The following is a 14364-nucleotide window of genomic DNA, read 5'->3' as shown; positions in this document are numbered from 1 at the left end:
AAAAAAGGAAGCGGCGTCACAGTCACTCATGGTTTCCTCCTCATATACAGTCTCTGATGGTCGCTGATAAAACATAGGTATAGTCAGATAGAGATAGGTTTGAAGGCTCAAGAGTATAGGCTGGTTGATGGGACGAGCAGTCCTGTTAGTAATAGACCTGGTAATCATGCAAATGCGTACACGCTTTACGATGATTTCAATGGCTGAGTTGTCTCTTATTTTGAAAAGGCTTTGAATTTGTGCTACACCTGCCGACAGCTCCACAGCAGACCAACCATTAGTGTAGGACAGTCCATATCCCGCTTTGACAATAGATCGATGGCACATGGACGTTAATGCTGAAAGTGGAATTATATCTGCAGCAAATAAATAATACAGTACATGTCAAAATAATTCCATCCTGGAAATAACATGTAACTGGTTAGGATTATTTTTAAAGAATGGCTCTTCTAGAGTTTTTTTTTCGCAAGCTGTTTGATGAATTCATAAACCATGCAGCCTTCTCTAATTCATTTTTTTGATGAGCACATTTAGGTAGGGTTTGCAGTTTTCTACTAATCTTTGTGGTGATTGGAGTATCTAATCTATCAATCGGTCAAACATCTCCCTCTCGGTACTGTTGTTTTTTTTATCTGGGCATATACTGCCCCCTAAGGGAGCTCAAGCTTCCATGCAAAAATATACTCAAACTCAGACGTTTCGAAAGAGGAATCAGGGGCTGTCAGTATTAATTCACTACAAATCAATATATGTTATTAATATTTCATATAACAAACATCACAAGAGGATCGATCATCCGTCTCTCTGGTCTGCATTGATATGTTTTGCTTTCATACTTCCCCTCTATTAATTCTCAGAAAGAAAATGCAGAACTAATTCCTAAAATCTTGATGGCAAACCAGACAACAATGAACTTTGACATGTAAACCATTTCCTCCAGCCAATTAATATGCATGCTGATAATATAGGTACTAATTATAATCATAATAACAATTATGGAGTTAATATATATAGCACTATTTTAATTTTCCTCAAATTCACACTTGGGAATTGAGAGGTGTCAGAGAGGAACGCTTGAATTACTGATGTGACGGGAAACATTTTGGATAAACATTTCTGAGAAGTTCCCCATTTAGGACACTTTCCTGGTATATTGTTAGCACTGACATCATGTCCTTTATTGCCTGGTAACACAAAGTAACCAAGTTACACCACTTGAACCTTGGCCGGGGCAGAGTAGAGCTTTTTTACACAATCCCTCCACTTTCTCTTATCACTTTCCAACGGAGAGTGAAGGAAAGCCAGGGGACAAAAGGAAAAACACTGTCGTTGTTGCATTAGCATCTTACTGTAAATAGACTGAAACAAGCAGATCTGGCTCAGGTTTATTTGATTATTTTTCAGCTGTACTGGGTTCGTCAGGATAAACAGGTTAAGTCTGTGTCAAGTCTTACTGTAAAAAGACTAACATAAGCAGAACTGACACAGGTTTAGTTGCACTGTTTCTGTCAGATTGGCTCCAGTCCCCATATGACCCTGAATGGGTTAAGCGGTTACAGATAATGAATGGATGGATGTTTAAGTTTGTGTCAAGAACCTTTTGGGGGATTATGCAGTAACATTGCGGTTTCATGCATTTTGGTGATAATTTATATTACACCTGCTTCGTGAGCCACCACAAGAGGGAAGCACTGACATGACAATGTTTCAATAAAGGCTGAAGACCTATGGAGCTGTCTGACTGGGACTCCTGTATGTCAATTATATCTAGAATTTTCCAAGTGAAGTGATGACGTAGCAATACAAATGTGCTCAGCATCTTAATATATATTTTTTTTAAACGAGTGCGATAAAACGTCAATGAAGTACTAGCATAAGCAAATATGCAATATACTAATACCAGATGGTTCAACCGATAGCACATACCACATTTATTTAAACATCACAAGGACTTCAGTAAGACGTTAAGAGAAGATTGACCTGTAGCTCTACACAGTAAAGCTAGGCCAGCTTTATCCCTTGAACTTTTACTTTTAAGGTAAAGGCGCTCAAACATGTTCTAAAGTTGCTTTGAATTATTATCTTATCAGATCGCCTCGTTTATGTTTAGAGAACAAGGTCATACACACCATCTAATTTAAATAAATGTAAAACAAACAGGTGAATTGAAGGTTTTTTATTAGCCTAAGAGCAGTTGGTCACTTTCAAAGAAGTAATCTTATCTCACTACACAGTGAGCTCTGTTGTGGTTTGGATATTTCCATGGGAACCAGTGGATAAGTAGGGAGGGAGGATCCTGTTCATGCACAGGGGGCGGGTGTTACATCCACTTGTTTCCTGCTTCATTTAAACTGTCTTCATCTCTTCAAACAGCCACAGATGTGCCGGTCCTGACTAGAGAGAACCTCTATCTGCTGTCAAGAGAGCCTCACAGATTTCTCACAACAGCCTTTTAGCTGGAGCTATCAGTCATCCCATTCAGGACAACCTCGTGGATGTTCCGTATCTTCAGAATATAAGGTAAGAGAACCGTATTTGCAAAGTTTACGATTGTAGATATTATGACATGATTTTCTTTTATATCCTATTTTGTGTGTTTCAGAAGAAAACACAGTAACTTACAAGCACATTTTGTTAATTTGACAGAGTTCCCCAATCTCTACCAGAGGACCCATGTGGGTGGTGGAGAAGATCCGAGTGTCAGTGGAGAGATCTAACCTGCCTATCCCATCAGCAGAGCTCAGCTTTAAAATCAGTGACATCATGTTTGGAGAAAAAGGCGAAAAACCCAAAAGGATTTCCCTATGTCCTAATGTCATCACCCCCTACAACATCCCCGAGTTCTGCATCCCCCCAACATTCCCATCCCTGCAGGAGATGAAGAACACGGAGCAGAGCCGAGCGGCTCGCGTTATCAAGGCGTCTCCCTGTGAGAGGGCTAGCCCTGAAATAGAGGTGACACATTATGAGCCCATGAACACACACATTATCCAGGTGGAGAGTGTGGATGAGAGCCCCTATGATGGCTGCAGTGATGAGGAGACCACCAATGCGGATCCCCAGAGCCAGGCTGCCTTGTCCCTTCCACACATGGCCAAAGCTCAGACCTGCTATGGCTTTTGCACCTTACTGGAGAGCCCCCACACCAGAAGAAAGGAGTCGCTCTTCCACTCTGATCCTGGCTCCTCTCCCCTGCTGCTGCCAAGGAGTCGATCCAGCGTGTGCTCCAGAGTCTCCCCCTCCACTTCTCCTTCCTCATTCAGCCTTAACAGCCTGACCTCCAGGCTTTCCCCAAGGGGATACACCCTGAACTGGCAGGCCACTCTGGACAGCGATACGACTTCCTCTACTGAATCCTCTCCTTTCAGCTCGCCACTGCTGACCAGGTGCCCTGCCAAGTCTTCCCTCTTCAAAGCGCTGAGCCATGAACTGCTGTTGTCAAGGAACATGAGGAAGGCAATGGTGTCCAGGAACAATTCCCTGTCCACAGATGAAGGCAGCTCCACAGACAATAGCCCCAATGTCATGAGGAGGGCATCAGACGGGTTAGCTGAAGGCCCGCCGAGCAGCTACAGCCTCGCGCCACCCAACATCTTCCCCATGGACTTGACTCTGCACAGAGAGAGAGTAATGAAGGAAAGAATGGCACCCATAGGAAAAGATGGCAGCCTGAGACTCTCAGCAGAGTACTGCCCGGATAACCAAAGACTACGGGTTCGACTGATCAGTGCGGAAGGCCTCTATCCACTCTCTGTAGACCCCAAGATTATCAACTGCAGCGTCAGCCTCTCTCTAGTGCCCGGAAAAGTCCAGAAGCAGCGCAGCACAGTCATCAGAAAGAGCCGTAATCCGATCTTCAATGAGGATTTCTTCTTTGACAGTATCTCAGAGGAAGACATCAGCCAGCGGTCCCTTCGCTTTAAAGTGGTGAACAAAATGTCCACCCTGAAAAGAGACTTTCTCCTGGGTGACTGTGATTTGCCTCTCTCTAGCATTGTGACATCATAAACCTAAGTACTTCCTTAACTTTTAACTTATGTGTTGAAGTATTTATTTTCATTTTTGTATTGTAAAACAGGATTTTTATAATGATTAAATTATGGAAAACACTGACATTGTTTGTCTTTAATGCATTTCAAAATTAGACTATGGTAACAAGTTTTATTGTAACATCATTTCATTTCATTAGTTCACCCAGTTTTCTCCGTATCCATTGTCAGAATTCAATGATCAGGATCAATTTAATTTTGGAATAGCAAATGCACCGCCGCAACGAAAAATGAATAACTGCTTACAAACAAACACAAAAGTGATAATACAATCATTTACAGCCCTATAGTGTGTTAATGTGGCTTCAGCAACTGCCATCTCGTATTTCTCCTACGCCTGTTGTTTTCTCGTGACCTTTCCAATGATTAAAAATATCCCTAGAAACCAGAAACCTTAGAGGGGAGATTTCACCGTTGAGTATGCATCATTTTAATCAGTGCACAAAAGAAGCTCTATCTGCCTTCCTCCCCCTATGATACAGAAGTTACTGTTATATTTCATGAGGACGGAATAACAACTGAAGCCGCGAGAGAAACTCACATTCTACAAGTATTAATCAGATCCTCAAACAAGGCCAGGTTGTTGTAAATGTGAATCAGTAAAACCTTTTTCCTTTTTTATTTCCATTTTGATAGTCATACATTTAGGTGACAAGACTTTTTTTCAAAATGGTACTTTTACTTTTTTTTTTTTTTTACAAAACACTTAAATCAGGCATTACAAGAAACTACCCTCAGCTCTCAATGAAAATATCAATTAGGCCTAGAATTAGAAAATAATATAGGCAGCGAAACGGCTTAATGAAACATGAAGAATTAAACTGTGTATGAACTCAGACAGCCATTTCTGATTCAGACAACTACACAAACTATACTAGACAAAAAATAAACTATTTATGTTGAAGACAAAAAAACAGCAACTCTCTGTGCAATATACATACATGTTTACTCAACTGAACAGAGCAGGAGCCCTTAATGTAGACTCCAGGCGCGTATATCCTGTTGTTTTCAGCAATAAAGATCAGGCTTAAAAGCACCGGCTGCCACTATAGATCCTAGTTAAAGATTAATAGGTTTCTCAGGGCTCAGAGGAGCTCTGATAAGGGACTGACAACTGCTGGTTATACAGTATATGACAAAACAACATACAGTAATGTGAGGAGATACATATAAATATTTATTCTGCAATCCCTGCAAAATAACCTGGAGGGAGATGGGTTTCTGAAAGCTTGATGTCTCTGATGATGCATGCGTTTTTAATGCAAACATTTGACTACATTTTACAATTTGGAATGTGCCACTGAAAAAAAGCCTTTTGAACTACAGATTCAGCGTAGCCACAAAGACCTGCAAAACCCTTTTCGATTGTTTTGATGGAAATAAGGGTTTTGTGTTTCTACAATACGAGGCCTAACACACACGCTTTTGTGTTCGTGTGATACATAGGAGCATCTCATTTCTGACAAAGAAACACATAAACATCCCCATAAAAATACCTCTCTGAAAAGGATGCGTTTCCAGATCCTGTGAGGAGGCTGATACTGTTGGACACATTTGTATTGAGTGTTGACTCAGCTGTGAAATACCTTGCAATACATGAGAATTACCCGTGATTCCCCTTGCTGGTCAACCACTGATAGGATTGGGGAGGGATTTCCACTGATCTACCTTCATTCAAACGAGCAGAAGCGTTGGTTTTATATAGAACATTGGGTACAGCTGCATTAGGGCCTTGATCCAAGCTGGTGCCGCCCATACAGCAACGTTAGCCAGCGAAAGCATCAAATAACTGCTTGTCAGCAATTCATATTCCTCCTTGAAAACTGCTACTTCCTAAAAAAACATGCAGTGCATCTTCAGTGTTGACATCATGCTGTAACGCTGTACATTCAACCAATAAAAGTATTCCACCTTCCCTTTCTGAAATGCTCACAGATCTGCAGCAGGAAATACATTGCAATAAGTAATTTATATTGCTAGTTGGATTAGAACACACTATAATAGATTTTAAAATACATTTTTATATTAAAACATATGGCACCGCTGAGAAATGGAAATATAAGATTGTGGATGTGAAAAGTGTTTTGTACTTACTACTGATTACTAGAATTTATTTCATATTATCCGTAGGAAACATCTGTCTCCCTCAGAGCTGTGCATCATAAATGCAAACGCACAACAGAGGAAGTGCACTGGCTTCATCTCAAGTGTCTGAAAACAGTTGCCTGGTTACCTTCATTCAACCAGGATGCCTTTTACAATTTCAAAGTAATCAGCTGGAATTGACAACAACCACATTTAGCAACGCTGTGGTATACTTGCATACGTTAAACTGTGTGTCCTACTTCTATTCAGCTTTGTCTTATCAGCGTGTTCTCTTGCTTTTTTTGAATTGGAAAGAAAAGGTTCTCACACCAAGAGATGCAAGCTTTCCCCTTCCTCTACCATATCTCACTTGCCCGTTTCCAGCTTCCAGAGAAAATGGGTCTGTTCAAACCAGTTTCCTTATCTCATTTTCTGTTTTACCAGGCTCCTAAATTGTGCCAAAACATATAACATGCCCGGTAAAATGTTACTGTAAACATGTGTAGTCGCCAGTAGGTCCTTTACCAGACCTTCTACTGTTCTCAGGGTAACAACTGTTTTTAAGACCGGAGTGACGTAGGCTGGTCTTTTTTTCATTTGTTATCCACCTCAATCAAATGTCCTGTGAAAATGACCTTCAGATGTTGTGTTGCATAGGCATGATGTTTTCAGGACAAAGTATTCTGATGTCCAACATTGGTAGAACAGTAAGAAAGTTAATAAGGAAATGGGTACTGCGTACATGCAGATGACTATTAAAAGAGACTTCTAATGGTTAAGAATACTGCACTTACGTCCTTTCAAAAGCCAGATTTGATCTTCTGTTGCAATATTAAACAACTTTAATCAAATTACCTGATCAAAAGAGGTACAAATATTCCATGATGTCAGTAGTGATGTGGTGAGTGATTTGTTTCAGGGTCATGACGTCATTGTTTATGCCCCCACTCTTCAAATTGGTAAACACCGCTTTAAATCTTCAGCTTTGCACCAGATTAGGGAAGTCATGAGCAGGCCACGTGTTATATTTTAGCTGCGTCATTAGGCCGTGTTGAGGACACATCACGTAGGATGAAACCAGACCTGACTGAAACAGACACACACACACACACACACACACACACACACACACACACACACACACACACACACACACACACACACACACTGCCAATACTGGATGATGCTCCAAAGTCACTGGCGTCTGCAGCATTAAATTAAGGGAAGTTAATACAACTTCGCCTACAATTATTGAATGCAACAGAACTTGTGTGCTGAGACGATTGGTAGACCCGACAAAAGTGACTTTATGGTTTTTATTACTCAGAATATTTGATTTGACAAAAAATATCCCACCATATTGACATTTCCAGGGACCATTCAGGTCATTCAATATGCTTGTCTAGTCAGTTACAATGTCTATTTAACAACAGCACAAAATCCACCTGATGTAACCACCTAACATACTGTTATCTGTATAGAAATTCCCAGTTACAATAAAGTCGAGAGCAAACCATGCCGTATCTGCACGTAGCAGACTCATCACTTAGCCTGTGCACCTGCGCTGTGTTACACCACCCACTCAATCGCCTCAGGCACTGTATGGAGCCGAGTCCAAGCGTGACCTGTTCAGTACATAACAACCAAACATACTGTAGGTTGGACTTCCTCACATCTGATCAGACTTATATAAACAGAACTGAGGCGTTTGAGCTTCCTCAACCCTGCTCTGTTTCACACGGTAGGTGCTTAGACTCCACATGAAGGTGAAGCAATCACTCACGAGTCACAAGCACGGCCGTGTGATCATTGGCTATCTTGACAGTACGTCAGTAAAAGGCGGAGGCTAATAATAACTCATCATGTGGCCTTGTGTAACACACCAGTTGTGTGTTAATTTATCAGTTGCCCCCAGTGATTTGTCTGATCACACTTGTGAAAAAGGCACATGCTGATGGGATGGTTAAATGCATTAGGACAATCAAGATGGGGCTTGCACAATATTGTCTGAATAACCATTAAACAGTTAAGCAAACAGTCTGCCATGGCACAGGTTAATGTGACAGGTGGGGTGGACTCAGGAATAGCCGGATTTGTTTGATTAATGCTAACTTTAGACCATATTAACACATGTTGTCACAATTATGGTGATTAAATACACAAAAATATTTCTTTTACAATCGTTTTTAAAGCTCCATTGTGATAATATCACAGCAGCGAGCATATCAACTCATGGCAAAGTAAACTGCGCATGATCTGGCGCTGTGCGTGGAAAGACGACGCTGTCTTCCTGCCTGCCTTTCTGTGTTATTACCTCTTGCAATAGCGCCTTCCACTCCCATGGCAACGAGGCCCAGCTCCAAGGGAAACCATGGAGATCCTGCCTTTCATGTGTGAGATGCTTTTATTTTCGAACACAAGTTGATAGAGGCTGTCCCTGTCTGTTTGATTCAGCTGCATCTCAGCTTCAGTCGTGCTGCTGCTTGCATCCAAAGCCAGCTGTCAATAGATCCTTCCTGTGCATCGGAAATGATGTGGGAGGAAACGTCGGGATTATTCTTTGTGAATACTCTGTGCCTTTCTGGGACAAACATGCACATAAATATAATTATAACTATTCTAAGGTGGATGGCGCATGTTTAAAATGAAGTTAATGAGTTGACACATAAGGAGCTCTACACCAAAATCCAATAATCAAGTTCCAAGATTTGTTATTATTTAATTAAGTAGGGACTTAATTAATTTGTTGTCCTTAAATCAGATACTTTTTTAATGATAAAATCTCTCATTGTATGATGGTTATTAGTCAGTATATTTTGTCTGCCCGGTCCACCCACAGTCTGGTGCTTGATCCGTTTCCTTGAGAGGGAGAGGCGTTGAGACACATCTAGGTCTGTCTGTGTCATTTTAGCTGTCCTACTTTCTATGATCCACTTACACAACTAACATCCTTAACACAAAGGGGCCTCACAGTCCCGATTACCTCGACTTTGTTTGTCCTTGTCTTTGAGATGCTATAAAAGTTGTGGACCGTAGAGAAAATAGTTTATTTGCGGAGATTCGATTTATGATCTTATCCTTTATCATTTGTCAACGTAATTATCATGTTTTAGGGGAGAAATCCAATGTCACGGTAGTGCCACAAACACCAAATTCATTGAATTGTTCATTATAATGAACCAGGGAGAGATAAAAGTCTCATTTAGATGACGCACTGGCTCTTCTCCTTGCATTTGAAGAACCAAAAAGTCCATTAAAGCTTAATTATGATTTTAAAGCACTGTAGTGCCTTAAAAACGACTCCATAAAAATGTAAACCCTCTTCCCAATTCACAGATTTGAAGAGCAGAAAGGATTTTTACAGCTTATCTTTTACCAGCATATGACTGATTTCTTATTATGTATATATGTTGGGAGGACTTAAGTAATGAGAAAGGGGAGAAACATCTTACTTTAGTGTACATTTAATGAAAAGGCCTGAACTAGTAGGCTATACGGTCAGATGCTCATCTGCATCTTCTGCGTTGTGTAATTTGAAGCCCTCTGACTTGGAAAATCACACCGGTAGATGGACAAACTGTGCCGTCATATGACCCATAAAACGGGTGTAAATATTACAATGCATCAGGGAGGACAGATAACAAATGGTCAACAGCCTCTAGTCACGTTATTTAACCGAGGGTAAACATGGAAGCCAGGTGATGGGTCTTTGTTTGCCAATTTGGTTTACTGGGCAACCGACTGATACAGACAGTATCAGTACATTGCAGTGTCTGTATGTGTTTCACAACCTGTGACTCTGAGGAAAGAGTTTGTCTCAAAGACTGCTGAGTTAAACCATGAAACATTCATGCTTCAAGCTCTGAGACTGCTCTTTTAAGTTAGCATATGCCTCATTTTCCATGGTAGTCAATGTCAGAGAATATAACAGCTACAATAAATCTGATGCGGGAAGAATTGGCTGCTTTTGAAGCACTGACACTGCTTTAATAAATGTCTCAACTTTGGTTGTAAGCGCAAGGTGTTGCTTCAGTTGTTGATGTTAAGACTGCACAGACTGAGGTGTCTTGGGGCGGGTTATGAAAATGACAGCTGAGAACTTGGGTGCAGCTTTTCCACCACAATCAAAGTTCTGTTTCAATTAGGTATCTTTGAATATGTATTCTTGTCACAGAGTGTCAGAAGTATGTCTTGCACCAAGGGACCAATACAATTATAACACATTCATTCACTAGACTGTATTATGAAACTAAAATAATGGTTTCTTTTTCAAAATAGATATGCCATTTTGGAAAAGAAACTTTTGCAAGTCCCTACAGTTTATACAGTCTCAATATGTTAATTGCATAAAAATGTTTTCTACTATACATTTTCTCTCTCTATAAAACTACACCAGATCTCTTTGTCAAACAAGTGATAGTAAAGTAAAAAATCCTGTACAGACTATAAAAAAAGAGTTTCACTTTTCATCTCTGGAGGAGTAGACTTGTATCAAACTTAATTTTGGATTGATTTGAAGTGCTGTCAAAAGTGTGCAACCGTCATTATGCTGTGATCTGATCTTCAAAGTCCAGGATGCACACACACAGTGAGCAGTTTGTCTGATAAAGATGGGAGAAAATTTAAAAGGGTGGGTTTTTAACCATCACCTGGCATTGACCTCGAATGGTTAAAGTTAATATGGTCATCTGGCAGCAAGTTCTCGCGAGAGTTCTCGCGACTTGTGGGGTTACCCTTTGCTAGCTGCGACTTAGCTTTTATGCTAGCTCAATGGTAAAGTTAATTTCACAACTGCGCAAATTATTTTTTGCTGCTGCTGCTAAATCAAGCAGCATTTCACTCGCAAGCTTCCCTGTTCACAACTCAAACTTGTAGACCTGCTTTTTGGAAGAATAACGTGCTTTGGTCCGACATTTCTGGACTTGTTCAAATTCACGCTTCAAGATCGAGGAGGAGTAACCTTATCTTATCTTTTGAGAGCTTTTTGTGTTAAGTTGAATATCTGGAGTCCATGCCTTAGCTGTGTTCTGTGGGTGTTTTAATGCTTGGCTATATGAGGAAGCTAGTGTTGCTGGTTACCTTATTGATCCGCTAGCGGGAAACGTCACGGTGTTTGCTAACCGCCCATTTAAGCTAGTAAGGTGCTGTCTTCAAACTGTGTGGTGACGTTTGTGTGAAATACTTGCTTGTTCTGCAGTTTGGTTTTCCTGTATTCCTCTCGATCATTATAATTGTTTCAATACAATATGATGCCTTTAGGTTCTTGAAGAATTGAATGGTGAAATATAGCCATCTCATCTTTGACTATGGTTGTTGCTGTAGCTTGGCTTACTTTGTTATTTCGCGACAGTGATTTGGCATGGAAAGTTAACCAAAGGAGTCTGAAGCAGCTGTGATTGTAGACTGAGAGGACAATAAAGCCTCCATGCCAAATCACTTCCCACCCCACTGTATATCTGTGACGTGTTGGATAATTATTTGCTTCATTTGCTGCCCTGCCCTGTTGTCTCAATGGAAATAAGTGGTATGATTAGCAATGCAGGCGTGCTGAAAGCTAAATTAATCACTAATTTGCCTCTCTGATCAAAACCGTAATGGATTAAATTGGTGAATTATTGCTCCTGGTTTGTCTCAGAGAGCTATAATGCTGCATGTTTTCCACAGCTTGGCATCCTTTGCTCCATGCAGCGAGTTTGAAAGCGAGAGTTTCAAAGGCCACAAAGCTTAGATCTCAGCAGGGCACATGTTTCTCACCATGTGAGGCTGCATGTGTCTGTACACATGTCAGAGCTACAGTTCGGGGAGAGGGTAAGTGTGTGTGTGTGTGTGTGTGTGTGTGTGCGGTCCATATTTATGCATGCAGAACATTGTCACACCAGGGTGTGGTGAAACCTTTAGTTGCGTGAACACACATTTTGGAGTTAAAATTGCTGATAAAAGGCAGCTAGTAGTGAGATTACTTTAACATAGAGATGTCCTGAGCTGATCAGGAAATGTTGTAATAGATCGGCTAAAATAAAGATTAACTTAACTTAACTCTGAAGCTATCTGTTATCTCTCCTTTCACTTCTTTATAAATTCCTTACAAAACATAATTTTAAACCGGCACTCATCATTACTTTCATTGGATGAAATGACAATTGTCGTTGGCAGCAGGTCATCACATAGGTTATTGCTAATTAGTGTTCATTTCGTAAGTACAAATAGGGAGATTGTCTGTTGTTGAAGTGCTGTACTTGCACATTATCTATTGTATGTATTGTATAGGATTTTTGTATTTGACCCAAAATCTCATCATTTCTTAGAATTGTCCACATACAAATGTCATGCATTGTGGTGACACCATTATATGGATTAACATCAACATGACGTGTAAAGATGTTGCTGCATCGACAAAGAGAGATTTGGAAGAAGCACACAAAACTTGCGACTTAAGTCACAGTGACACCATTAGCATTATTAATTCTTACTGGCTGGAATACAGATCAGATTAGGTATACCTATTCATTCAGTATAACAGTTTTAATTTCCGATACGATACAAAATGTTCATATACCGCCATATCGGAGAAAAGCTTTGAAGCTTTTCTCACAGATCAATTTATAGTGTTTATACAACTGTATGGAAATATTTTGTTTTGTTCTACTTTTTTACTTTGTTGCACAATTGTAATTTTTAACATTCTGTAACTGTTTTATGCATTCTAATTTCTTCATATATTGTTTAATTTCGTGGGGTCAAGCGAACCATACAGTCATTATATTAATATATATGACATTAAAATGTTTGCTTTTTTAAATATTCTATGTACTCCTGACATTAGAATAAGCCAGTTTAAACATGTTTTAAGGCCCAGTCATGCAAAAAAAACAACAACTGGGATATCATTTTCATTTTACAACATCAGTGTTCCTTGCTAAGGGTCCTTAACATGAAAGAGTTCAATACTGAATACATCCTTCTCATGTCTGATTGATCATTTTCAGCCAATACAAACCCACACAGCCACCTCTTCATTCTCCCAGGCTCACATACACATTGTCACAGTTTCCATGTCCGGTTTTAGTGAAGTCGGAGTATAGCCTCAGGCACCTTTTACGTCTTCAAAAAGGAAATGACCGGCATCTTTGCCCCATTAGTATGGGCCGGCATACACTTGAACACACTTCCTTTTAGTCCAAGAAAATCTGTACGGAAAGTATTTGGCTCAGAATAGCAAATTACCACCAAGAATGTTTCCTTTACACATTATTAGCGGTAATTGCCTTTGTTGTTAGTTACATCTGAGTACATTTGAGTCCTCAAGAACCAAGCTAATAGTAGAATATGATTATTGTTATTAGGGGTGTCACGATTCTCAAAATTCACAATTCAATATGACTTTAGATTGTAAGGTCTAGATTCAATTTGATTTTCGATTTAAACATTTATTTAGTTTTTTTCAGTAATTCTTGTCATTTATATCTTTAAATTCTCTTTTGTTGCTGGTGTACGATTTATTATTTCAATAATAAATAGAATTTCAGCACATTCATATCCATGTATTTATTTTTTATATTTTGGTTTGCAAAGATAAGGAAGTAATGTTTAAGGCAATTCTGATGTTGCCTTAAAAATAAAAGAAAGATCCCAGTCAACCTCCACACTGTGAGGCAAACAGCTTATCAATTAAACACAGTATTGGCCGATAATCAAAGCCCAGGTATCGCTGAAAAAGTCAAATCAATGAAATGAAATGTCCTGGTTTATTTAGTATTTGGCACTTTAGGTGAGGAATTATATCACTACTGTGAAAACCAGTATGATGTTGTTAGCAGGTAGTTTGCGTCAACAGCAGATTGATGTGTGCCGCCATCTGCTGGTGATACTACCTCAACTCAGTCTGAACCACAACCAATTTGTCTTTGTGGAAAGCTCGTACACCAGGCACATGTAATGGGGTTTTAAATGTACTCTCACTGCCCTCCAAATATTTTTTTTAAAAGCTTGACTATTACCAATTTACCTCAGTTAGACTTCACCGCTACACAAAACCGACCCCGTGTACAGCCACGTCTGCTCTAGGATTCACACATATACTACACGCACACTCATACACACAGACAGTAATGGACATGTACCAGCATAACCCCTTCACACAAATACACCAACCACTAGAGATCTCTTTATTGAGGTGTGCAAACAAATAAAAGAAAATGGGAAATGTTGATTTACGGCATCCACCACGAAT

At 39.9% G+C, this 14364-nt stretch overlaps 1 protein-coding gene across 1 annotated transcript; it reads left to right on the top strand.

Annotated features, from left to right (window-relative positions):
• Positions 1 to 2673: 2673 nt before the first annotated feature.
• Positions 2674 to 4008, top strand: c2cd4a (C2 calcium dependent domain containing 4A; the record flags this gene model as incomplete). Its single annotated transcript, XM_079163395.1, has 1 exon — positions 2674 to 4008. One exon carries the CDS (start codon positions 2674 to 2676, stop codon positions 4006 to 4008), a length of 1335 nt encoding a protein of 444 aa, XP_079019521.1.
• Positions 4009 to 14364: the final 10356 nt, after the last annotated feature.

This window comes from Pholis gunnellus (genome assembly GCF_910591455.1).
Source record: "Pholis gunnellus genome assembly, chromosome: 7".
NCBI classification, from domain to species: Eukaryota; Metazoa; Chordata; class Actinopteri; order Perciformes; family Pholidae; genus Pholis; species Pholis gunnellus.
This window is presented reverse-complemented; position numbering and strand designations above follow the sequence as displayed.